We start from the raw sequence: 27,703 nt of genomic DNA on the forward strand, positions 1-27,703 counted from the left end.
TGCTACTGCTGCAGCACACGGGGCAACCACACCACCAGCACCTGCACTGCTGCAGGCCATCTGCGCTCCACCAAGACAACAGGAAGCGTTGACCCACGGGCTCGGTGGTACAGCCTTTCGCAGGCATGTGGCCGTGGTGCGGTTTTCACACCTAAACCGAAGGACCTCGGCTACGCTGCTGTACAAGAACTGACAACCAGCTCTTCCCCTGCTGTAAAATTGGGTACTATAAGCTGTTGGAGTTGTATCATGTGTACAGTAGGAATGCTTGTATTTATTCTAGAAGTTTCCACAAGTGTGAGAGACTGAAGTTAGACTAGGTCTTGGGTCACAGTTATAATAAAACTTGATACTCAGTCACTGAAATAACTTGAACCATGAAATGTGCACTAGTTATATTAGCAATTGACTGTTCACTCATAACACTGGCTAATGTAACATTCCAGAAATGACTCGACAGCACAGCGGAAGGAACAAACGAAAGAAGGAAGGAAGGCCTTCTGTCATTTCAGACAAAAGGGACTTTAGCCAGTGACGTTATGAGCAGGAGCCCAGAGACACCTTAGATTTGCGAGTCTCTGAGTAACCTGTGCTATTTAACATACACTGTAATTCTCAAACCACTTCCCTTTTTTTTTTTACTGTATAAAATTTGTAGCTGTGTAGAGCAGGACTTATAAATTATTAGTCGAGTAGAGCTGTAAATATTTATTTTGGAGATTGCAGTGTTGCAAACTGTTACAGAAATTGTTCCAAATATCTTTTTCCTCTGAAGTACATTTGTTAAAGGAGAAATGTACCATGGTTTAAATAAAGCATTTTAGATTGGATATTTTTATGAAAAAGGTACCCGCTCTTAACCACAAAGGATATTCCACTCAGATATTCATATGTACTGTGTGTGCTACAGCTTTACACCACGTTTTACCAGCCTGACTTAAATGAAATGACATTTTTCCCCAAAAATTGATTAAAAAACAGCTTATAAAGAATATATACATACTATGGAAGAAGCTGCCATAATTGCAAATGAACAGTTACTAACAGTCAAGTAAATATATGTTGTGTCATAGCCTTGAATTCAAACTGTTTATCAACGAGGTCAGTAATCAGGCTGTAAGACAACCATGCGCCTAAAAGGCGCTTCCCTTATGAATATTCATCAACAGACTAATGCAGACATGCATTTCTAAGCAAATTCATCACCCCAGCAGCAGAATGGATTTCGCACAAAATTAACCTGGATAACTTGAGTCCTGGCTGAGGATTTGCGCTGCCCTGTAATGTCCTTCAACTGAATTTGTGTTGAAGAAATACCCAATGTAGCCAGCATTCTGGCAAAATTTTACTGTCCCTGCTAGTTTTTGGATTTTGAGGTTTAAAAAAGTTATTTTCCGCTCAAGTAATATTTTTAGTCCTGAGCACATTCTAGGGTGGAAAAGTGCTTGTGTGGTACGTACCGCATCCCACTTCAGACACCAGCACCACACACTCAAGAATTGCTTCTAACCAACGTAAAATATTCACTTGGGTAAAATTTACATTATCGATTTTAGAAAGAGTTCCTTAAAGCCTGTTTAAATTAATGACATGTACTCCACAGTGGTTTAATTTTTGCCCAGGAACAAATGTTCAATTCCCAGTTGAACTAAATATTCAAGTAAGGTAATGAACTCCAGAGCTTATTTACTGTATTTTTTTTAAAAAAAAGCTACAGGGCATTTCCAGTGGTGCTGTATACGAAATCTGACTGCACAATTAATACAAATATATAAGCAGATTCCACATCTGTAACACAGATAGTAGTATCAAGTGCTGTGAAAATCAGTAGCTTTACCCCCTTTCTCATGTTTTCTGCTGCCTCAGAGTACTCTGGTCTCATGAAAATTTGCTAATAAAATTGAAAATGTGTGAATGAACCTGCTCTTGAGGTGTAGTTCTACAGTACATAAAATGCTCTCAATTATCATACATACAATGCTGCCTGAAAGCATGTAAACCTTAAAGCAATGGTCATTATCAAAATATTAAACAAATGAATAAATGATCATTTACATACCTCATTCTACTTACCTACTCAGTTTAACCAATACAACTTGGGCTTCACCATTTATGTACCTGCATTACTTCCGTGCTTCTACTACACACAATTTCCTCTAAATAAACATAAGGAATTGGTCATTATACATCTATTATGTCACATGAGAAACACAGATTCTCATTAAATTACTCTTTTGTGATAAAACTAAGGGACGCAAGGGCTTCGCACACTGCCAACCAGCGCTGTACATTAATTCCAACTTTAGTACTGTGATTACTGAAGTCAGTGCGACGTGATGATCATCATACAGCAGTGGATCTCCAGGCGATGCTGGTAGGTATGTGAGGACCAACCAGTCAGCATCTCTCTGCAGCTCATTGCCAGAAACCATAGCCTATGGTGCCCAGCTGATGAGCAAAGAGCCGCACTAGGGACTAATGTCCATTATGTCCACGTCCTCGTCGGTGGCGCTCAGTTGTCTCAGTGAGGGGACCAGCACTGGCTCCGGCACTCGGACGGCTGGAGGAGGCTCCGGTTCAAGCCTCTCGTCTGGGCTGGAGGAGAAACCCACATCACGTCCAGGCATTAAATCAAAGTCCCGTTGTACATTTCAGTACCATATAACATCCACCACCGGTCTCACCCCATGTCCAGTCTGAGGGTCCGCTTTGCCTTGCTCTCCGTGCAGAGGAGCCCGGTAGAGCTCTTCTGCTCTGGGGTCTTAGCCGGCAGCACAGAGGGACCCTGAGCCTCTCCTGTTACAAATGTAAATGGGATTGAAACAGCCAGCCACTGAAATAATGGTGGTCCTTGTACTACTTGACTCGTACGTTACTGTAAGTATCATTTCATTACACAATTCATCCATCTGTCCATTATCAGTCAAATGCTAGTGACAGAACCTGTGTTGGAGGCATACAGTGTGAGGCAGGGTACACCCTGGACAACACACCAATCCATCTCACTAATGTATTCTATTCATTTACACTCACACACACATGCAAAAGAGAATTCAAAGTCACTAATTCACCTGAAACAGGCTTCTTTGGACTCTGGAAGGAAAGCCACATAAACATGGGGAAGAACATGCAAACAGACAGCTGGATTCTAACCCTTGTCCAAACCTATAGCTCAGGAGTAAGGCACCAGTGTTACCTGCTGCTCTGCCGTGCCACCGATTATATTATTAGTATAAGTAACAGGCACGAGCCACACAATGCACAGTAAACACGTCATTGCTCTTTCGTACCTATACAGCGACCATCAAAAATTCACACGTGTCTGACCCTGGAACGCCTACCATCACAGATGCTCTGCTTGAGGGAGAGTGAGGGTGAGCGCGACGGGTGGCCCAGGGAGCCGTGCCGCAACGTGTCACAGCTGACGTGGGAGGCGCCGTCCTCGCAGTCGGCCGTAGCCAGCAAGGAGGACCGGTAGAGCACCAGCGGCAGCCAGCACTCCTCGCGAGTGCCAGAGCCTGCGACCTGCTCTCCCGCAAACTTCTGTAGGTACGCGTATCTGGAAGACACACACAGAATGGACGCTGCCCAGAAGTGCACAGAAACTGGAATGAGTCCGCAAAGTAGGCAGCGGGAGTGACCAGTGACATAGACGACTAAGTGGAACAGTGGACAGAGTGTCCACACTTACATGGTCTTCTTGTCCGGCTTCAGCAGCTTGCTGGAGAACTCGCTTAATATGGTGAGGTACGAGATGTTGGGCGGAGCGTGTCTCTCTGCTTGCTGGACGAAGCCCTGGAACACAAACTCGATGCCGTCCCTGTGTGGGGGACACAAAGGGATTGGTGGTAGGTTCTCTCACGCGGTCAACCACTCCGTCTCCAGCATCTACGGAGAAGCTTCCCGAGCTAGATAAATTAACCCAAGTACCTGTGGATCATGGCCAGGGACTCACGCGACTTGATCTGGTCCCAGCCAAAGGTAAGCGAGAAGCGTCTCGCCAACTCCTTGATGCTACTGAAGGTCTGGACGGCGGAGCTGCAGGCCGTTCCACGTTCCTGCTCCTGCTTCAGTCGGAGGAACAGCTTGGGAAGAAGGGAAAAGTCGCGTGGTTCGTCAACCTGGAAGAGGAGTGTCTGCGAGGAGCTGAGCGAAAGCCGGGACTCGACCTACCTGCTGCAGACAGAGGACCAGCGTCCTAGCGCTCTCTATTTTGTCCATCTGCCTGGTTCGGCTTAACATCTCTTTGATAATGTCACCAAAATCGTTGTAGTACTGCGGAGAGAGAGAGCAAACGAACACGTTTTGCAGCGAAGGGCAGAAGGGTCACGTCGATACCCCCGCTTGACGACACCCTCAGAAAGGCCGTGGGAATGAAACAGGTTGTGTGTGGTGAGACGGGTTTGATTCCGAAGCGCAGCGCACCGTGTGTTTCAATTTCGCTCGCTTTGGGGAAGGCTGTGTGCAAACAACGGGGTGGAAAGAAAGCCGTGCGTTCACTGCTGTGCTCTGTTACTTTAGTAGGAAAGTGAATTCAATTCTCCTTTTGTTCATTGGAGAAACATGCGGCGCACACTTTATGTTCCGCGCCAAGTTACCGTACAACCCTGGGAGCAGCGTGTGTACGGCTGGTACCCTGAATATCTGAGGCATCCTTTGCAGAATACACCACCAACTGTATGAGCGATGGACTCGCATTAAATGGGCAGTGCCAGTGCTGGAAAAAGACGTCTGGGCCGGAGATCCCCCACAAAGGGGTCATCGGGTTCATCTGGCTCACGCCTTGTCATACGAGCCGTATGAAGAAGCCGAAGGCCAAACCTGCAGCTCTGAGCTGACTGGACAGCGAAAGCTCTGCTGTCTGCCCACTGAGGCTGCGATCCGACGCCCTGCCGGTCAGCAGCCGCGCAGCCGGCGACCACAGGCCGGAGCATCCCAGCATTCCCTTGCGGACGACGCTCTGTCAAGTCGGCTGTTCCCCGGCGAGGACGGTGCGGGACAGGGACGGGCCGCCTCATCAAAAGCAGCGACGCGGCAGCTATTAGCACAGCCGTGCTTCAGGCGCGATGTTCAGAGGCGCCGCTTCCGTGTGCGAGTGCGTGTGCCGGCGTGCGTGCGCTACCCCCCCCGGCACACACGCTCCCCTCCTGTCTCTCGCACTGTAGATCTTCATTAGTGAACTGTCAGCCACGCGGCGGCACTCTCCCTTCAAGCTGCAGCCACTATTTACTTATTTATACAATATTTTATTTAATAAACACACCTTTCAAACCAGTATCTTGTCAAGGAATAAACAGCAATAATGAACAACAACAGGATTTAAAAAAAAAAAAAAAAAAAAAAAAACAAAAATGGTTGGTTGCTGATAGCATCTTAAGGCAGTCTGGCTGACTAAATACAGAGCAAGGTGCTTCTTAGCAACTGTTTCCATGAGCAGAACTCGGAACTTGTCCATCAGTGTGATAGAGCAGCGTGTTGCTCTGTTCACCGTGATCACGCAGAATGCTGACAAGGGTTCAAAAGCCTCGTGAAAAATGGAGCGCGATTCCAGGCCTGTCAGTGTTTCCCTTTCATACATAAACACACACCCTTCTCCACTGCTGCGAAGAAAACAGCAACCGGACTAAACAATGGGAGTGAAGTGCTGTACTACGGTACGGATCTATCTGCAGAGAAATGGGACTAAACGATGCACTTGGTCGACGCGACGAACTCAAGGCGCCGGCACCTTCGTCATTTAGTGCAGGATAAGGACTTGACGCTTGTCAGGGGTTGTTAACTGTTGGAGTCAAGTGTGTCTCACCTTTTAGGGTCAAGGGCCACAAACATTACTGTGAACTGGTCCGAGGGCAACACACATAAAAATCACAGCAAGCGACATACCAAATCTTACATGTTTAAACGTAAAAATCATTTGTTATAACGGATTTTATTTAGGTGTGGTGTGTGTTCAACTGTGTGTCTAACTAGAACTGCATTGTGTGATTCAATAGAATTCGCAGCATTTTTTGCCAAATACCATATTGCGTGTGTTTGTGTGTATACATAAACACACAGTGCTGCTTGAAAGTATGTGAGAACCCCTTGAATCCCATAGTTTTACCACAAAAGGGTTATTTAATGAGAATCAGTGTTTGCCATGTGACATAATAAGTGCGTAATGACCAATTCCATGTTTCTTTAGAGAAAATCGTGTGTGTAGTAGAAATACACAGGTAGCGCAGGTGCATAAATAAGTGAAGCCCAAGTCATACTGGTTAAATCAAGTAGGTAAATAGAAACAGGTGTATAAATCATAATCGTTCATTAAAAGTTTATTTTAAGACTTAGACTTCATAAGTTTAATATTTTATACAACAATAATGAACATCCCTACAGGGTGCGCATACTGTCAAGCAGCTGCACATATATATGTGTGTGTGTGTGTGTATATATATATATATATATATAGTAGAGCCACATGTTAGTCAGCCCTGCATTAAGTCCCTCTAATGTATAGCTCTCTCCATGGTTCCATGTGGATGAGACAGGTGTGATGGTGACACTCCACAAAGGTGAAGCTCATCGTTTCAGGGCAATCGAAAAGAGCGCCCTGCTGCGGGCTGTGCCCCCCCGTGCCGCTGAGGTACCTTCATGTAGAACTTGAAGACATCAGCAGCCATGCTCATCTCCAGCACGCCATGCACTATGAGCTTGCAGTATGCTGCCAGCAGGTTCCTGCGCCGGTGGAGCTCCTCCAGGCGGCCGGCCTCCGTCTCGCCTTCGCTGGCTGCGACAAAGAAGGAACCGCTGCAGTTCAGAGGCCCGCGCAGAGACCCTTCCGGGGAGCACACACATCACAAAGGCTGCAATGGCCACTATTAATATTCTGAAATCAGTGTCATTTCACCCCTTTCAAAATTCCAAAGCAGCGTCTGATCGCTGCTGACCGTGTCGATGGCTCACGGTCCACGCAGAAACACTCGCCCGTGGACCTGAATTTCATTTGAGTGCAAACACAGTGTGATACAAACTGGATCACCTCCATTCCTCTGCTCCATGGAAATATTTTGACACAGATTGATTCTGACCTGTATTCTGCAATGTTTTTATTTCCATACCAAATTGAGCACCAGAGATGACTCTTTCTAAAACACTGGCTGCCAACATAAATTGCCCGGACATTTCTCGTAACAATGATTAATGCCCCCAAAGACAGAAGTCTATGAAAATTTCTGGAAACATATTCTGTGTCACAAGATTTTGGGGATGAGATAAACATTTAATTCAAAGCATATTCTACAAAAGGAAAATATGAATAGATTTACCACAAATAGGCTACATTCGCCTCGGATCCCATACGTCCGGTCAGTGATGGTGTCGAGTTATTAAATGAGCAATGAGCACGCATTTAAAACCTGAATATTTTATCATTAATAACTTGAACTACAATGAATGAAGGCTGATTTTTACAGCCATGAGGCCCACATTTAACAAGGCAAATGCTGCCACCTGCTGGATAATGCTACAACTCCAAAAAAACTACACCAACAAAACATGATCACACCTACAATTACATTTTAAACATGTAGAATAAAACCATAACTACCACAACATCCATCAGGAACATGCTGTGAAACTGAACAATTTCTTCACCTGCATCAGTTAGACTTGTGAGTTGCTGATCGTTACTCACATCTCTACTTCTCTCAACACACACGCACACATTTTCAAAACCGCTTGTCGGTTCTTTTTTTTTTTATTGTATTAATTCGGTTCCCCGTGACCCCGCATGGGACAAGCGGTTCAGAAGGGGTGTGTGTGTGTGTGTGTGTGTGTATTAATTCATGTTAAGTACCTTGATCAAGGGTCACTCAGCACAAGAAGGATTTGAAATGGAAGGGAAACAACCCCAACAATACACACTACTACACTACAACTCCTCACTGCTGCCTCCATCCAAGCGCAGATCCTTTCACAGAGGTCACGAGCACAGGAGACTGCAGTACAGCTGAGAACTCCAAGTAAAGCTGCGCACAGGGCTGGCAGAAGAGGCGGGGCTCACCTACCCTTGCTCTGACCATCATGCTCAGTCCCAGTGAAGACATGCTCCAGGACGAAGGCCACCAAAGCCCTCTGTAACCTGGGGTCCGGACTGTAGAGGAGGGGGGCTCCAGCAGCGGGATCCCAGGCCTGCAGCTGGTAGCTGTGAGCCGTGAGGAGGTCGCACAGGGACAGGAAGGCCTGATGTAAAGAGCATCCACAACATCATCATAAGTTGCACCAGTTGCAACAGCTCACCTGAACACATCAAAACATCTTAATCTGCAACATCTGAAGGTGTCTGGGGAAACAACACAGCACAAGCAGGAGCACAACATGTAAACACTATAAATGCCACTACGCCACAGGTTCTGCTCCGTCCACCTGATTGTGGTCGGATGCGAACGAGAAGGACGGACAGCGGGACGGCACAGCAGCAACGCCACCATCTCCTAGCGCTGGTCCTGGGAGAACTTTAGTGACTTGTTCATGCACAGCACTCTGGAGGATGGCACCGTGACAGAGTTTGACAAAGACAGGTGTCCGCCTACCTGCTCCCTCACCACGGCGTGTGTGTGGGACAGGAAGCGATGGCAGCGCTCGCAGAAGCCCCGAAGCTGGCCCCTCTGGACGAGGGCCTCCTCCTGTAATCACATGGGACACACACACACTCACACCCGCTGCTGAGTGTGTACCCACACTTCAGTGATGAGTGCGCCACCTTACTGCCCACCAATGCACTGCCACTTCTGCCCTCAGACAACATACAAATTTTAGATTTAAAATTATGTCCCACTCAATGTCAAAACAGCGGTGACACCCTGAAGCAGAAAACTTAAATTTAACTTAAAATGAGTCCTTAGAGCATCATTTAACGGTTTGTTAGTTTCTTCAAGAGCTCACCCTGAGCTGTGTGTGTGGTTGGCAGAAGCAGTTACAGTGAATAATGCAAAACGATGCGGGAGCCCAGCAACGGGGCCCTCGGACACGCTGGCTGATGAAAGTGTAGGCGGTGGCATCCATCATACTCCCAGTGCGGTCCGATCTTTCATAATCACCGCAGCACTCACCTATCCGTCTATCTATCAAACGGATTCTTAACCTTTTTACACTCACACATCACTAGAAAGTACACAATGTTTATACCTGCTGTCCTTCCTCAAATTAATCAAGGAACTGATCCAGACATCATGAACATTTGTCTAAGTTTCTAGGTACATTAATAAAATTAACATTAATTGCATAATTCATGGGGGTGCGGTAGCACAATGGGTCGAACTGGGTCCTGCTCTCCGGTGGGTCTGGGGTTCAAGTCCCGCTTGGGGTGCTTTGCGACAGACTGGCGTCCTGTCCTGGGTGTGTCCCCTCCCCCTCCAGCCTTACGCCTTGTGTTGCCAAGATAGGCTCTGGCTCCCCATGACCCCATATGGGACAAGCAGTTCAGGCAATGTGTGTGTGTGCTTAATTCATAAAAATTAATTAGAAAGAATTCTAAGCTTTTATCCACCAAGAAAGCAACTGCAATACATTTTCTGGGAGACACCTCACACCTGCCTCGTACCGCCTTTGCATCATGATCTATACAAATGGTCATCACTCATCTTTAAACGGTGTTGCCCAGTAACATGGAATGAGCAAAGAGAGAGATATCAGGCTCCATGGCACCCAGTATATGACTTACTTGTGCTGTTCATTATTTCTTTTTGGTCCATTTTTCTTCCTTTGTTTCCCTTAGTGTCATCTTGTGTGAGTGACACTGTCTACGTTTCAATAATAACCATGAGGGCGGGATGGTGGCACAGCGGATGGCACTGGTGTCTCACGGCTCCTGGGCTTTGTGACTCGAGTCGATTTCAAATCCAGGACCGGTCTGTGTTTGCATGTTTGCGTGGGTTTCTCCCCACAGTCAAAAAGTGAAATGTTGATTAAACTTCTTGTAACGCATGAGGGAATGTGTGTGACTGCTCTGCAACAGAGTGGTGTCCTGTTCCTGACTCACCTAATGCCATATACCTTCAGCATAGGTTCCGGACCACTATAACCCTGAGCTGGATGAGTAGTTATTGACAATGAACAAATGAACAAACGCTGTTGAGATGCACATTTATGATCGGAGACATTTTAGATCTAAAGAGGAAAAGAGATCACAACCGAGGGTGAATGTATGAGAAAGAGAAGGCGCAGGCCGGTACGTACCCTGGTGAGGCGCACTTCTGTACACGTGTTCAGATTCCAGAGAACAGCATAGCACGCACACTGTAGGGCCTGCACCGTAACCTGCAGTGGACGTACACACACCATCACCTAGGGAGGTCAAGCATGGGGGCAGGCAGGGCTTGCGTGGCTCTGTCTGCTATACCTGAGGGGGAAGTCCACCATGCTGGGTCTCAGCGCTAAGGAGCTGCGAGGCCATGTCATAGATCCCCCACCTGGAGAGATCCTGGGCACTAGGGAGAAGGGTAGAGAGGAGAGAAGACATTCACAGAGCAGACAACTAGCTGGGGTCTCCATGGGCTGAGGACACAGCCCTAGAAAGTGGGTTCACAGTCACTGTGTGTAAAACCGCTCCTTACTTGTGGAATGTGGCGACTCTCTTCAGCGTAGACAGAATTTCTTTTAACACCTCATCATCAGCACTAAATGTCCCATCCTGGCAGGGCAAGAAAAACAAAACTGTCCAATTCATCTGATTTATATTTAGGCATCCCTCCATTTACAAATTTTCTTTATTTGAACGTTCCTTGTATCGGCTCTTGGCTTCCGATACCCAATTTTCAATTTACGGGGGAAAAAATAAATTAAAGAAAAAAATCTGCATAACAAAATTTATCCAAAGCATGGTCAAAAAAATTGAAAGGTGAACATCACACAAGTGAAGCAGCAGCGCAGTACCCAATTTCACACACTTACTGTGTTGCGCACATCTCCCAGCAGCGTGCTCAGCCTCGCTACCCAGCGCTGCACTAGCTGGTCTCTGGCACCTTGTGCCATATTGTGCCAAGGGACATCCTCACAGCAGAGCACCTGGAATGTGCGAGCACCCGCTTCCAACACTGCTGCGTCCGTGTGCCTCTCTATGGTGGCGTCCATCTGAGCCAGCAGGGCCTCTAGGTGCTGGGGGAGTGAGACACATGAGCACTTTCACTCAATCACCTATAGGCTAGAGCAGAAAAACCCAGATGGTTCCATCAACAGAGGTCCATTCAGTTTCTGACTGAACGGAAAACAGACATTTAACAGACATGGAGAACGACACTGACCTTTTCCGGAAACCCAACACTACTGGCCTCTGCGTGGAAGTACTGAGGTATTTTAAGCAAACAGGACACCTTCTCTGCATCCTCTGAGAACTACAGACACAAAAAAGGAGTGCGATCACATGGGGAACACGGAACGGACAGCAGTCGCCCAGGAGTTGGGCGTGGACAGAAAAAGCACCACCATTCACTACCTTGGACAGCAGCTCAGGAAGAACTGCAACAAAGTGCTGTGTCAGTCTCACGCAGTCGTCTAGCTGGGCCTTCCGCTCCTTGGCACTGACCACCTGTCAAACACATAGCTGGCATGAGCACACGCACTAAACATTTACTCTGTCCTACGCAATCATGTAAAACAGGAGTGTCTCCGGCAGCCAGATCCAGCCCTAAATCTCCACAAGACTAACTCACCTTCTTGGTCGTCCCTCTTCCAGCCGCTGGGGGCCCCTCGGCCGCCTGTCTCACGCACGCCAGCATGATCTCAATCAGCAAGCCCTGCTGATCACTGCTCAGACCTGTGGGCACATTCATGACAAACACACTCACATCAGTGATAACAGAAAGCCCCGTCTGTTTGTGGCAGTGCAGTCAACAAACACAAGGCAATGCGGTATACAGTGACAGTCATACTCACACACTCAGACGCACGCTGAGCCACAGCGAGAGGCACTCACCTGCATCCTGAAAGAGCAGCGAGGTGAGAGCCGTCCAGTTCTTCAACAGGGCGCCAGCTGAGTCCCACAGGCTATCCACCAGGTACACCACGTGATCGTGGAGCTGCGGAGGAGGTTCACACACCGTGTAGTCTGCGTTTGAGCACATGTAAGCGTACACGTACACACACATACAAGGGCACTTCATTACTAACTGTCCCACCTCACTCTCTCTAAAGAACTGGATGAGGGTCCGAACCCTGGCAGCCATCAGATCCTCCTGTCCATCCTGCTGAGCACCATCTGCCTGAGCAGGATCACTGAGCAGCCTGCAGGCGGAAACAGTAGTGGGAGCTAGTGAGGCATACATTACACAAGCAGCTGCATACAGAACTGACAATAAGCCCCTCACCGGCTTCATTTCACGCTCTACTTTCATAGTACTCAAGTAACAAACCAACTCTTGGCCCCAACTAAGACTATAAGAAGGGGACCAAGTGTACTACTCATGTGATCTTAAACACTGGACAACAGATATACTTAGTTATATTTATAATTCTCATCATGCCTAGATAAACAGTATGGTAAAAACTGGTCTTTCCTCCCAGTTTGAATGTAAAAATCTGTCTTCTTGATACAGTTGCATGAGTCACATTTCATCAATGTATTTCATAAAGAGATTCTCTAAAGAAAATGTCACTAGCCGATTCCAAAGAGCGCATATTTCCCACGATGCCCTGAGGAAGCGTGAAATGCAACGTTTGAGGGAACCTGACCGAAGTGCCAGCACAGAACATTTCACATCACAATGATTCATTTGGCTTTTCTCCGAAGTCACTTGTAATGTTAAACTACTCCATACTGAATGTTAAGCTGTAACTTGCTCATGAGCACTACAGCAGGAAGTAGGATTCACACCTTGGTCCTTCCAGTGTAAGCCGGCAACTCTAACCACAACGACTCCAGAACATGTTGGAAGACTCACTTTGTGTACAGAAACTCCCCTGCGATGGAAGCCAGGGGCCGGTGGGAGGAGAACACCAGCTGGTAGAGGTTGTTACAGTCCTCTGCACTCAACACATCTTCACAGGACCTGGCAGACACAGGGCACAGGTGTGATGGGAGATGGACACATTCTACAGAGGAAGTATGCCTTTTCTGAAAACGCCACAGGTGTGTTAAATACTTACAGTCCCCAAAAATATGCATTCACACACATGCCCCACAACATTCAGTCAGTGTGCAGCACTATTTCTCTATTCAGTTTGACTGTTTTTACCCATGTGTATAGCTACGTTTACTACTGTGACAATTATGGTGAAGTTTATTGCTCAAAGAGCTTGAACCTACAACCTTTTGGTCAGCACTCCAGTTTCTTAACCACTGTCACCTGCTTGCACATGAAGAAAGGCACTCACTCGGAGATAATCATAAGCAATCTCACGGCCTGCACTGCCACCTCATGGTCCTTGTCAAGAGCCATGGACAGCATTCTCTCCTGCACACACAGGAACATCACCGCATTAAAACACACCTTACTCCAAATGAATAATTCAACTCATGACAAAAAACAAACCTGGAGTTCTTCCTTTTTCTCTGCACAACACCTGTTTTTTCCCCAGTTTTGAGAGCGAATCTCATAAATGCATTATGCTGATCAGACAATTACCTGCTGCTGTTGCTGTACCTGCTGTTCCCTTCAGAAGGTCGTTCACAACATGCATTTCCATTACCAACAAAGCAATACTGGGGGGAAAAAACCTCAGCACCACAGTCAGAGATGTACGCGGCCGCGGGTTCGAGTCACCCTGCTTCCAGTTCCCTTTCTCCCCGGTTACTGCAGCAGCACTATACCAATCTGTTCTCTGCTCTAGGCACTCCACTCAGGAGTAATGACATGCTGGAGCGGGGCTGTCTGGGTGGCTAAGGGCCCCGCGGAGGGCTTTCACAGCCCCAGGCAAACCCAAGGGCCTCTGCGAGGTGAGATTCATTAGCGGGCCGCTAATGGTTCACTCTTGCAAACTAGCCTTCAACACCTATGTGGCTTTAGAGAGGGCAAGGAATGCACTTTTCACTCCGGTGGTCTTTCCACCGACTCCGGTGTTTCACAGCCCAGAGGGGTCTGGGCTAGGGCGTAAGAGCAATATTTCCCAGAACAAAGAAAAATATACCTTTAAACAACCTTCAATACCCGAATCCAAACCTACCTTAAAGCGGCTGGTGAAAAGGTCCAGTTTGGACACCAGAAAGGCATCTCCATACAAGGCCTGCAGACCCTGGACACACTTCAAGCGGACATCAGGTTGCTGGAAGGGAAATGAAAATGCGCTGGAAAAGACTTCAAATGCAGTGTGTTTCATTATGTGCTGGGATGTGTGCCAAACAGGGCTGTTCATGCACCACATCACAAGCGCTAATGTGCAAGATGTTTTCAAAAATAAAGAGAAAACGAAACCTTGAAGCAATCAGTCATCAAACTTCAGACTCTGTGATATACTTCTTCCCAATCTTTGTAGACACTTTGCTAAGTAAAGAGATGAAGAGAAACCACGACACAACACACTATATCCTGAAGCCCTAGTTTTTTACTAATAGTTGGCCAAAAAGAATACAGAGGCTGACAGCTTCTGAGCCGTCTACTGTCTCTGACAGTATGACATATCGCAGTCAAAACCCAGCTGCCCGAGGGCCTGCTGTCAGCTCACAGAGACGTGCATTTCCTCACCATTCTGCCCGCTGCCAGCGCAGAGAAAAACTAACTGGGCCCAGAGGCAGAAAGTGAAAGTACGTTCTGGAAAGAAACTCGGAGGCCCGAATGCGGCAAAGTTACTCCCCCGATCACCTGGTAGTTTCTCTTCTGACCTGCGTACATACCTTGTCGTGCAGCATCCACCCCACATACTTCAAGTAGCTGTCGTTCAAGAACATGCTGCTGTAGAGCCTCATCCAGATGCCCAGCTCCTCCATGCAAATAGCCCTGATGTCGGGAACCACGTCTCTGCAATTACAAAACTGAACAGCTGCAAGACTTGAACTTGACACACAAGTTTTCAGAAGATGCGCAGAAATTCAACTTGGTTCAACTTATTTCTGCAGAGCACTCTTTTCACCAGAGTGACAAAGAGCGGTGAACAAAGTTACTGTAAATGATTACAGTTATAGCAGTAATAGTTAAGTATGGTTTGAGACAGCTGACAGCTGAGGAGAGGAAAACAAAAAAAATTCAAACTGTAAAGAAAGGAAGAAAAATACATCTCTGGGGATCCAAGCACCAGCAGCTGCCCACCCCTCCTGGGCATTCTGCTGTGGTGACAGGACATCTATGAGGATATGCCTAATACAAAAAAGAGCTGTCCAGCTGTCAAGACTGAGCTATAGTCTATGGAAGCTAAATTCATTGTCCAGGCCCATGAATGCTGATCCTTGGAAATCTGTAAAAAGACACATTGTAGAAATGACAAGACAGATGACAATAATATATCCATCTTACCGATACCGCTTCAAAAAGACTCCTTTGAAGATCGCATCCATCATATTTTCTATTTCAAGCCTCTTGTCTTGCAGCTGTAACAAAGTTTGCGAACTTTGCGTAACTGCGTGGCACTGGTACTGCATGAGTCTCACTCTAGTTTCGTCTGTGAACCCATTGTAATGCGTATTAATTTCTATTTCTGCCTTAACAGTCATGCAAGCTGCTGTGCGGTATTCAAGAAAGATCTCAGAACATGTCTTTCACACCAATTTCCCTTTCAAGATCCTGAAACATGCCTAAGTTAATCCTGTACCCCATGTTATTTTTTGTCTCCATGGTGTCCAATTCATATGTCATTTAAATAGTCAGCAGGTGGAATATGTGCTTTGACTAGATATAAGAAATGAGCTGGGCTTCAATACATATACATATTCATTAATGTTTATTCATTTAACAGACAATTTTCTTCAAAGTGACTGACAGCTAAGAGTAAATGAAAGCATATTTCACCAACACAGAGGGATACACACAGAGACACAGAATTCACAGGCACAGTCACTATTGTCCCTCCCAGCATAAATTTGACTTGTGGCAGCATACAGAGCCGAGGCTGCCTGACAGGGAGTACAATTATTAAAAATCATGCATATGTGCCCAAGTCCTCTGTCTCTTGTGGGATGCGATTTGTTTGTTCTGACCTCCTTTTTGCTAAGCATGCTGCTTTGGAGGAAAGTGTCTACACTATGGGGACAGCTGGTAGTGTAGTGGTTAGCGCTGCCCCCAGAGGTCGCAGGTTAGAATCCATCCTCCAGCTGTAGTACTCTTGAGCAAGGGTAAATTGTTTCAGAAGAAAAAATTACCCAGTTTTATAAATGGGTAAATAACTGTAAGTAGGATAACGTAAGTCGTTTGGAGAAAAGCATCAGCTAAATGAATAAATGTAAACACATTAAGTATTTAGTTAGAAAGTAGTAACAAATTAGAAATTAAGCACATCAGTTGTTTCAAACCCACAATTCTGCCATTACCTTTGAATTTGCAACTGATTTACATCTGAAAAAAACTGGTGATATAGTGTCTTGTCCAAATAATGACCACGACGGCCAAACGGGGCAAGGCTGAATGAAACCCGGGAGACAGAGTGTTCGAACCGGCAGCGTTTCTTACTCCTGGTGTGAAAGAACACATTTGTTTGCAAATTACCTCATCAATCTTGCGCTGGATCCGGTCCACCCTGAGGCCACTTCTCCTGCAGGAAGCCTTCACTCGCTCTACCTCGTACAGCCTTTGACTGTTGTCCAGGCTAACACTGAGGCTCAAGGCCACGCCCACCAAGGCACTGAGGAGCTTCATGGCTGAGTAGTAGCAGAAAGCCGGTGAAAGAGCTACCAGTTACCAACCCATGTCAGAGATGGCAGCAGCAACAAAACCACACCACTCTGCTGTCTGTGTTAAATGAGGGCAGCTGGTAGTGTAGTGATTCAAACTGCTGCCTTTAGGTAGCAGGTTTAAATCCCACCTCCAGCTGCAGTACCCTTAAGCAAGGTACTTATTCTAAAAATTGCTCCAGTAAAATTACCCAGCTGTATAAATGGGCAAGTAATTGTAAGTAGCTTAACACTTACAATTACAACAAGCTGCTTTGGAGAAAAGTGTCAGCTAAATGAATAAGTATAAATATAAACTGGGTGCAAGTATGGACTAGAGGGCCATCGGATCCTTACCTGCAAGGGTACAGGTGTGTCTGAATGCCCGCACTCTGGAGTCAGACAGTTCAGTGAGCAGGGATATGAGCGTGTCCATCAGGTAGCTGTCAAAGATGACACTGTACTGACACTGGGCCACCAGCACGGACAAGAACTCACAGAAGTTGGAGCGGAACCTCTTCCAGTAGGGCCCGGGCATGATGAGCGGGTACTCCCCACTGTCCTAAAACCAGATGCCAGTCAGACTGGTGCTTAACTTCTATCCATGTCAGTGCATTTCAGGATGAACATAGGCAGCTACAGAAAGACGATGTAAAAATTCAGAACTATAACTTTAATGGCCAATCATGCTTGCACATACAAGGAATTTGATGTGGTAGAGGCTCCCTGAGAACAATTCAGAATAACACAGCAACATCAAAGCAGTGGCGTAACCATACAGTGAAAAAAATTAAGATGTGATCAGTGAACAATGCATCAACAGCACAGTTACTTCTAGGGATGCGTATGAACATATCTAAGTAATATGAGCATAGATGTGAAAACAGCAGGAAGATTAAACGTAAGGTGTTATTGGTGACATAGTAATAAATATATTACTTCAGGCTATACACTTTTACCAGCACAAATTTCAACTGCGCTAAATTAGTTTTTAGCTGGACGCCAGCAGTGGTTTTTTTTACCATGTCCATCGGCCATGTGACAGTCAGGATCCAAGGAAAGGCGAGGAACTTTTTGTACTGTAACCCAGACCCCTGCAAGAGATTAAAGGTCCAGGAATCAAGCTTCCTATGGTATAAAGACACACAGACAGTAAACACCTGTCAGACATGAGTCTGAGGGAGTAACTCCTACCTCATCAAGCTCCTCCACCATCTTGCTCAAAATATCGCTGTCCTGTTTGTACTGGAACATCTCGGCTGTGACCACACCTGCAACAGCAGATTGCAGCGGTTGCGTTCACTTTCAGTGCACGCTTCCCTGATGTGAAATCTCACATGTGCAAAGAGCTCCAAATGTGGACACAACATCCTCCCCAGAAAGACAGAAACATAACAAAAATTTACCTTTGCACCCAGAGCACTGGATGAAGAAGCTGATGAGGTCCAGCAGGGCAGTTTCTCTGTCTGCCCGATAGGCCTCAATCCAGTCATCCACCACAGCCTACAATATAAACACACAAAAAAAAAAATCCTTTAGCAGAATTTTGTTTTTTTGAATATTGCAAAAAAAAATGTACTGAAGGAATTAAGAAGAAAAACATTAAGGTGCTACTTTAAACACTGAAAGCTAAGCTAGAACTGTAACTCTGGAGACCAGCACCGAATCACAGCACAATCCAACATGTCTTAATATTCAACAGATGTTTTCATCATATAAACACACTTCTCTGGTATGCAGAAATAGCTATAATAGTAAACATGATACACACACACACACACACACACACACACACACACACACACACACACGTGCGCACATCTAATTGAAGTACATGATATAATGCGCACACACACCTCATTATGAGACGTATGCACACATTACCAGTCAGACACACTCATATGCACCGGTACGCTAGCATACATAGAGGTACACATGCACCCTGACAAAGTGCACAATGCCTCCTCTCACTTTGACAATGCCTGAGATATGACCTGTTATAAAAACTCCTTTTACCACAGGGAATACGAGACCCTCTGGAGCGAGACGGGGTGGGACCACAAACCAGTGTTCAGAAGTCCAGTAGTCTCTGCCTATTGTCTGATTTGCAGTCTCCCCAACATCCTCATTCCAGCACAAGGAGTTTGACAACAGCAGTTTACTGAGTTCAGGGACAGTGTTTCCATGTCCTCTTGTGAGAAGTACCAGGCAACTGTCCCAACTTGTTACACAGAAACCCTCTGAAACAAGCGTAAGGTACAACACTTTGCGCTGCACAGGATGCAGCCACCGATGCTGTGAAACTGAAGTATAGTTTCTCACACACACACACACACACACACACACACACACACACAGGTCTACACACCTGCATGGCACTTTTTCCCATGGTGACAACCTCAAAGAGGGTGACAGCCTCAACATCTCCATACTTGAGGTGGTGGCGCTCCGGCTGGCCCAGACTATCCAGGCTAGGTTCAGAGTGCCTGCGCTTGGCATTCTCGGAGCCCTCCCGTGCTCTTCTCTTCCCCCTCTGCATGTACACACACACGCACACACACACATACACACACACACAGATATTAGCAGTCCTGAACAGCTGAGCATGCATGTTCCATGTATTTGAATAGGCCACACATTGTTGTAATGTGAACATAACACATACACAGTGTAAAGCTGAAAGAAACAAAGAAATCATTTGTATTTAGACAGGCTTAGTTCCCCTTTTACAGACCAGGTGATGCCGGATACTCAGAAGTACAGAATAATTTCACTCACTCGTTAAATAGGTTTGATACATAATTTAAATTCCACGATTACTAGGGAACAAGAGAAGCATAACGTCAACCTGGATTCCTTTAAAGACAATTTAAAAAGCAAAAAAATTACACCCACCACACTCTTCTGCCTGTTTTCATTCCTCGCTCCACCTGAGGCCGAGGCAGCAACATCCACGGTCGAGTTCTCTCTGAAATGCACGGGATTGAGACCACTTCTGCCACATATTCGATTTGCTTCTCTCACACAACAATAGGGCAGCAAACTAGGAAACTGTGTGTGTATGTGTAGCGGTAAGGATCAAAACTGCTGTCTCATGAGTTCTGCCGGTGTTTCCGCTACTGCTCAGGGCCCTTACTTAAGCACTAAGGGCCAAGCTGCTGTGGGCTCTGCAATCATCTCTCGTCAGGCCATTTTCACACGGACTCCGGACTGCGTGCAGAGCAGGGCTTCTGGGATCTGCAGAATGGGAACCAGAGTGGCGATGATCAGTCATCGCTGAGGAGAACAACGCAACATCATTGCATGTAACAGTGGGTGCCAAAACTACAGTAAAACCACTAAGTTGGTGCATTAACGCTCAATCGTTTTTCAATTTCATTGATATTTATTATGTATTTTGTGTTTTCATCAGGGGGGTGCAGTAGTGCAGCGGATTTGGCCTCTGCCTGCTCTCTGGTGGGTCTGGGGTTCAAGTCCCGCTTGGGACAAGCAGTTTCAGATTGCATGTGTTTTCATCGAGCATATATAGTAAAAATATCTCAGTGGAAACTACACACACACGTGACAGTTGCGTGATAGTCGCGAAAGTCGATGGCTTCTTGCTGTGTCCCAGTGTTCCAATGACTGTTTGTACACTGAAAAAAATGGAAAGTAGCTCTACTGAAAATACTAAAACAATACATTTACAGTCAACTTAATACATGTATGTTTGAGATGAGAACATAATTATATTGCATAGAGTCCAAGTGAAATTCAACACAGTCATCAGAAAATGATGATATGATCACGCTGCAAAAATGTTCCAATCTATTTAGACTTCTAACAGACAGTGTTCACTCAACATGATTTTTACTGCTTGCTCAATTTACTTAATTAAAATTAGTTAATGCAACACAATTCTTTTGCATTTTGTCTCAACTTAATTTCATTGTGTACAATCCATCTACGTTTACTTAATCCAGTTGTATTGGGACTATGTATGTATGTGAATAATATTTGTTGGGACAGTGTGTTGCTGAAACTGAACTGAAAAAGGGAGGCTCTATTAAAAATATATATCTATTTATATAGTATATTGTATTATATATAGTTATAATTTATTATATAGTTAACATTCTATCACTTTATTAAAAATATATGAATGACATGTAATTAATAATTAATATAATTAATAATGTTATGCAGATGACATAGGGATACATGTTTTTTCTGTCTTGTTTTCTCGAAAAAAGGAGAAAACAAACCTCAAACTTCTTTTCGAGATGATAAAAACAAGACATAAAATGTCGGCTTCATATTCCGAGTCTCAACTGTTTACGAATGCGTGTTTCACTAAGCTTAAGGTTTATCACAGCTTCATTTCTATGGGGGAAAAAAAAAATTAGATGGACTTCTGTTGAAACGGTGCCCATGTAGTTAGCCTGTAGTCAAGAAATATCAAGTTTATTCCTCATATTTTCGTCTCTACCTTCTGCGAGTTTTTCTTTTTTTTCGTTTGCGCGGGAACAACTTCAAAGTGAGTGAGCGCGCGTGCGCTTTGCAAAGCACGACCGTTGGTCTGGAGCGCGATACCTGAGGGGATCTGGTAGTTCAGTAGAAAGTAAGAATTGCAATTACAGTCTGATAGTATTCTGATAATAGCTGTCCACCTAACGTTAGAAACAAGTAATTGTGTTTTAAGAAAACCCTACACTTTTTTAAAATCATCGTGTCGGCCGCAGATTAGGCATAAGTTTCGCTGTGAGTGTCGTTGCCTGATTTATCTAGCTTGCTACCTACCTAGTATTGCGAACGCGGGAATGTTGTTGAGATAAATATTTACATCGTACGAGTCGTGGTTTATTCAAATATTCAAAGCGAATCTAAAAATTATGAGAGCGGTTATATTATAAGATCATGAGTCACAAGCTCATCATGAGGACCACTTCATAAAACTTTTTTTTATTGGCCTGCATTATATCATCATCATGCGCTACCAAAACCAGTAAGTGCTTTATGTAGGTATGATATGGGTAAACAGCTCATTTAATTGCGCCGCACGTTTCCACCTCTGTCAAAGTAATGAGCACACTAGGCTAAGAGCTTCCATTGAGTACAGTTACACCTACCCTGCCTGTAGCTAAACTTCACTTGCTTCACTGTCAGTACTGACACAAGTTAATGTAACTGCGATGCAAATAGTATAGTTAAACTTATTTATTGTTGTTCATGGTATTCATGACTAATTGATGCTCTCTTTTTCTTTGAGGGTGCGATTTTGCTTCAGGACCTCAAGAAGAATGTGGCTTTTGCAACTGCAATGTTGCTTGGTCTCATTTATGCTCTCAACCTGAAGTTCCCCACAAAGTTGTGCTACACTTTTGAGGTTTCAGGTTGTATAGAAGAGTCTGAGAGGACAAAGTTATTTTATTAAGTATAATTATTAGTGCTGTTATGTTCTGTTTGTTTATAGACATGCAGTTTAATGTTTATGCAGAAATGTGAGGTAACTTATGTTGCTTATGGTCTTGTTCACAAAATGTTTCTTATGATGTTTGTGGCCTTCATGACAGAATAGTTAATATGTCAAGCTGTAAAATGGTCTTGTGTGTACACATCAGCACATTTTTTACATATTTTCAGATACAAGTTGCTTTTAAGTCACACTGTTGCCAATTGACCTGTTAAAGAGATGTAAACTAAGTTTTGATAAGCATGATTCTTTAAAAGCTAGTCTCTGTATTTCACATTTTAATGCATTTAAGAGTATTGTTCATATTGCTATTAAGACAGATGGATCACTTAATGAAATAAAGCCTTTGAATCTAAAGCTGTTTGTTTTATTGAAAATAAAATGGAACATATTGAGTAACAACATAAACCATTAAAACTGAACAAAGATAATGCTGTAAAGATGTGATTAGATTACATAAAAATAACTTGATTCAAACATGTATCTGAATATAAAAGAATGATGTTAAGTCAACATAACTGAATTATGTTTGGATAATTTAATTAGAGCATGTACACTTTATTAAAATACATCTGATTAACATAAAATTATATTGAAACCATGTGAATGTATAGGATACTGTGAACCCAAACTAATTATGTGGAATCAATGTCCATAATTCATATGAGTAAATCCAACAAACTATTTTTTTCAGCGTTGGTGAATAAGGTGTGTGGGCTGATAACACTACATAGAGCTCATTGGAAGTCGCTTTGGAGAAAAGCATCTGCTAAATAAATAAATGTAAAACACACACCCAAACAGAATGGAAATGTGGTATTGGAATGGAAATGCTGGATTAAATCAACTCCTTTTCACAGTGCTAACAGCTCATGTTCAACAAAGATGAGTGTCAGTAAGCAATAACAAGATGAGGAATGCTGCAAGAACTGGTATTAGTTTGTAGAGATGACATTTTCAGCAATTTTAAATTAGTTTTACTTTTTATGATTTCTGAAGTTTAGAAAAATGTTAAAATTTAAAAGTCACAAAGGTCTTTTCTATACATCATAGCTTTATCCAGGACTTTTACATAATCTTAGCCAAAAAAAAAAGGTGCAGAAGCTGATGAACACTGCACACAATTGTGGGACAAACTGGTCAACCATCAGCACTAATTAGAATGTTGTGGATATGACAGATTCGATTATCTTCAGCAGTTCCACATTAATTTTTGCATTGTTTGAAGATTTTTAAAACATTGAAATAAAATGTACAGAGCATTTTTTTCCTTGTATTGTACCTTTGAGTTTTTTTTTTAAAGAACTATCCTGTTAAAAGTAAAAGGTCGCCTATATTACTAGGCTTTACTGACTGAACTAGCAGTAAAAAAGACTTTTGTTTTACAAATAAATCGAGTTACAAATGAAATGGACATCCTGCCGCAGCTGGGTCTGGTGAAGAAACCAAACTAATTTACTCCAACTACAGAGTGCATTTTACACTGTTTTACACTCTCTAGTGTCCTGATATGCACAAACATCTACTGTAACGCAAAATGTTTACTTTTTCACATTTTTCAGTCAGGTGTGAGGCGGTAAGTGCTCTCTCCGGGATTACTGTACTGTGCTTTACCATGGTGTACTGTGTATTGCGCTATAGATACTGGGCTACTGTACTACTGTAGTATACTGCGTTGTACTGCATTACACTGTGCCGAACGGTGCTTTACTCATCTGTGATGTACTAATCTGTACAGTAACTGTGTTCTGTAGTATGCTGTACTTCTTTACCAAAACGGAAAAGTCGCTTCCTGCATCGAGTCGGGTGGCAACGACCGCCGTATGCATAGCTTAGTTTACAGTTTCTACGTGTAAAATAAGAGCTGTATATTTAACGAACAACATTTAAGAACCTCACACCGCCGGTTTCTCCGTTAAAACCGCAGCGTCGTCATTTTTCCGAGATTTTAACATAAACTGTCAGTACGTCCTCAGTGAGGGATTTAAACAAAGGCCGAAAACTTGATTGGACAGCAGGGCTGTCAATCACTGCTCCTCGCCGTTTATACACCCATCCGTGGGCCGCAAGCCGAGCCGCGCCGCGCCGCGCGCCCCTCTGTGACGAAGCGCTCACGGCTCATGTACACCCGTATACACACAGATTCACACGCTGTATAGCATACGTACAGACAGTGCTGCGAGCGCGGAAGTGCGTGACTCCGGTGTGTTTCCACCAGCTGCCATGACTGTAGCGAACCGCGTCTATCTGCGTGCCGAAATTTCCGGTCATGTTCGCCATGGAAAGGCAGCGCACGAGACGTCATCTCACCAGGATGGCAGAAGAAGCCGCCGTGTCGCGGGCGCGCGTCTCCCTGTGTCCCTCGGTGTCCACCGGCGCAAGTTCCCCCGTCACCGTGCGGACAGAACGCACGCAGCTGTAGTGCATCAGTCCTACGTTTACATTAACTACTCAGCCTCGTGCCACCGTGTGCTAGCGACTCTAAAGTTAAGGCGCCACCCCGCGGCCCTTTCTTGTACAACAAATGCGCCCTGGCAGCTACTGTATCTTAATGGCGGGAAGCGAGCGCTAACTGCACATACAGTCCGACCGGTTTTTCAGTCTCCAGCAGCCTAGTAACCAGAGGAACCCTGGAATCCTGGGTATTCGCTGGTGGTCCCGTTAGGGACTATCTGAAAATGACATAACTTCTACTGCTGTGCAGTGCGGTTACACTCCCTGGCCACTTTATTAGGTACACCTGGTTGCGTACCCTTGGGTGCACCTCACGTGGTTATGACCAAATATCAAAATAATAATAATAATGGGAGGTCACAGGGGAATGGCCAGACTCATCCTAAAGCCACAAATGCAAAAACAGCAGCTCAGCGCTCAACTCCCAAGCCACAAATTGTTGAACCTTGAAATGGATGGGCTACAGCAGCAGAAGACCAGGTCCTGCTCCTACCAGCCATGACGTGAAAAGATGAGGCAAGCATGTCCACATGGTCACCAAAACTGGATGACTGAAAAGTGGGGGGGAGAAAATGGCCTGTTCTGGTGGACTTTGATTTCTCCTGCAGCATGCTGATGGAGATGTCATAAGCCACTGAAAAAAGAATGAACATGTGGATGGTATCCTGGTGGTGGTGGTGATGTAATACTGTGGGGAATGTTTTCTTAGCACACAGTAGTTTTAGAGCCAACCGAGAATTGTTTGATTGCAAAAAGCATCATAACATTTTTGTGAACAGGTGCATCCCTTCATCAGTAGTCTAGCCTTACTCGTATGGATACACCCAGCAGGAAAATTTGCCATTCCACAATGCACACATCATCTCAGGGTGGTCTGCAAACATGAACGTGCCCTTACTTTAGTGTAATGGTCTGCACAGCCCCTACCTCTGCAGCCTCATCTTTGGGATGAGGTGTAACACAATTTCAGCGGGTTGAATGTGCTGCCAAAACTTCTACAGAAACTGTGAAGCTCTCAGGACCTTATGGACCAAGAACCCTGTAGGATGTGTTCAGAAACCTGTTGCTGAAGTCATGCTGTTCTGGAGGCAAAGAGGGTCACACCTGGGCAGCTGGTAGCATAATGGTTAGACCTGCAGCCTTCGGACCCAATTGAGCAAGGTACTTACCCTAAATTGTTCCAGTTAAATTAACCAGTTGTACACATGAGTAAGTAACTGTAAACAGCTTAACATTGTAATTTACTTTGGAGAAAAGCATCAGCTAAATGAATAAACATAATGTACCTGGGTGTGCCTAATAAAGTGGCCAGATAATCTACAGTCACAGAATAGACATTCTATGAGATTCAGCTACAGGTGGTATGTGTGTACAGTGTTTCTGTTTCTTACAGGAAACACACCGAGGTACAAGTATTTACTCTGCTACAGTTCCAAACATTTACCCACATTACTTAACGCAGGAATAAAAAAACTCAGAAGTATAGTACTGTAAGCTTTAAACAAAAAAAATCTGTGCACAAAATCACTAATATTAATGAAACATTTGTGTTTCTAAAATAGAACATGGTTATACATTTAACAGGATTCATATCAAGAGTACCGTAAAGCATACTTTTCAAATACTTTTGAAAAACAACTTTAAAAAAATAATTCTGTTCAACTAGGGCTTTGTACACAGTACACAGTACACATGTGTATCAATATTTCACTGAACACTGACTAATTTAGTAAACTGCTCACATATGGAAATCTTATCCTTTTTAGACTTTATTGTACTTCTCGGAAACAAGGCAAAACAAGGCAAAACTAGACACTGAACTAACATCACTGCACCAAGTATACAGAAAGTGATACACACTGTACTCACACACACACATTATCTGAAACCGCTTGTCCCATACGGGGTCGCGGGGAGCCGGAGCGTAACCCGGCAACACAAGATGAAAGGCTGGAGGGGGAGGGGACACACCCAGGATGGGACGCCAGTCCACTGCAAGGCACCCCAAACAGGACTCAAACCCCAGACCCACCGGAGAACAGGACCCAGTCCAACCCACTGCGCCACTGCACCCCCCACCACTGTACTGTATATTATAACCATATTTTACAGCTAATTGACATGGTAGTTCAAATATCAAGAAAACTAATTTTTCTAAATTTTAGCCTAAAAAAATCTGACTGGAAGTGCCTTGAACACTGGATTAACCTCTGCTATATTCTCGCTACAGTTTATGATAAATAATCATCAATTTTTTTAGAAATGCAGCCATACTGGAAGGCAGAATATTTTGTTTTATATCTGCTAAAAGGCTATGAGGTTATGATATATAACATTTCAAGTAGATTAAATACTAAAATCATGTCATTTTAGTTTCAACTGAAACTGCAACAAATACACACTCCGTATATGAATACACCAAAATAACAAGGAAAATGTTTGTTTAGTATGTGCACAATACACACACACACACACACACACATTTTCTGAACCGCTTGTCCCATATGGAGTCGCGGGGAACCGGAGCCTACCCGGTAACACAGGTCGTAAGGCCGGAGGGGGAGGGGACACACCCAGGACAGGACGCCAGTCCGTCGCAAGGCACCCCAAGCGGGACTCGAACCCCAGACCCACCGGAGAGCAGGACCCGGTCCAACCCACTGCGCCACTGCGCCACCGCACCCCCCCGTGCACAATACTAAAATGTAATTAATTGTTTTCTTAAGACTAAACACACTATAATGACCCTGGAAGAAATGAGTTAATATAAGAAGTCCTGAGCAACTGGTCTTTGCTATTGGCCAGCAGAGGTACAGCAACACCTGATTATTTCCCAGCTCAGACCCATACAGGTACAGATCAATCCACACTAATCCACTAGTTCAGTTGTACTAATCAATCTTTACTAGAAAAACATACTGAAATACAGAACTTTGCAAATTATTCACCTTTAAAATAATTTGTACTCATGGGCAAATGAAGACGAGCTGAAATGTGACTCCACCCCACAGACAGAAGACAAATCA

General features: G+C 44.6%; 1 protein-coding gene across 3 annotated transcripts; it reads right to left on the reverse strand.

The window, feature by feature from the left end:
- Nucleotides 1–2,445: 2,445 nt before the first annotated feature.
- LOC108926496 (cohesin subunit SA-2) lies at nt 2,446–27,703 on the reverse strand. 3 transcript variants are annotated; one of them, XM_018739210.2, is made up of 32 exons: nt 27,626–27,703; nt 19,908–20,008; nt 19,667–19,739; nt 19,140–19,304; nt 18,178–18,274; nt 17,966–18,042; nt 17,794–17,865; nt 17,129–17,333; nt 16,608–16,759; nt 15,423–15,496; nt 14,807–14,930; nt 14,140–14,238; nt 13,351–13,430; nt 12,918–13,025; nt 12,156–12,261; nt 11,954–12,056; nt 11,691–11,794; nt 11,474–11,566; nt 11,283–11,372; nt 10,933–11,136; nt 10,596–10,672; nt 10,382–10,469; nt 10,219–10,299; nt 8,574–8,666; nt 8,049–8,223; nt 6,630–6,769; nt 4,174–4,275; nt 3,931–4,085; nt 3,692–3,820; nt 3,342–3,559; nt 2,685–2,796; nt 2,446–2,595 (listed from the first exon to the last, which is right to left on the reverse strand). In XM_018739210.2, exons 2-32 carry the CDS (start codon nt 19,946–19,948, stop codon nt 2,469–2,471), a joined length of 3,564 nt encoding a protein of 1,187 aa, XP_018594726.2. In that variant the 5' UTR covers nt 19,949–20,008; nt 27,626–27,703; the 3' UTR covers nt 2,446–2,468. The 3 variants fall into 3 exon arrangements, with proteins under 3 accessions (XP_018594726.2, XP_018594724.2, XP_018594725.2); XM_018739208.2 differs by lacking the exon at nt 27,626–27,703 and adding an exon at nt 24,534–24,823; XM_018739209.2 differs by lacking the exon at nt 27,626–27,703 and adding an exon at nt 24,392–24,508.

The sequence above is a fragment of the Scleropages formosus genome, chromosome 1 (assembly GCF_900964775.1).
Source record: "Scleropages formosus chromosome 1, fSclFor1.1, whole genome shotgun sequence".
NCBI classification, from domain to species: Eukaryota; Metazoa; Chordata; class Actinopteri; order Osteoglossiformes; family Osteoglossidae; genus Scleropages; species Scleropages formosus.

Bases quoted from the DNA above. Each gene is read 5' to 3' on its own strand.
- LOC108926496 (XM_018739210.2), bottom strand. From the start codon at position 19,948: ATGATTGCAGAGCCCACAGCAGCTTGGCCCTTAGTGCTTAA. The intron at 19,740-19,907 runs GTAAGGGCCCTG...CGTGCATTTCAG, and splicing joins GCTTGGCCCTTAGTGCTTAA to AGAGAACTCGACCGTGGATG. The intron at 8,667-10,218 runs GTACGTACCGGC...ATGTGATTACAG, and splicing joins CAGAAGTGCGCCTCACCAGG to GAGGAGGCCCTCGTCCAGAG.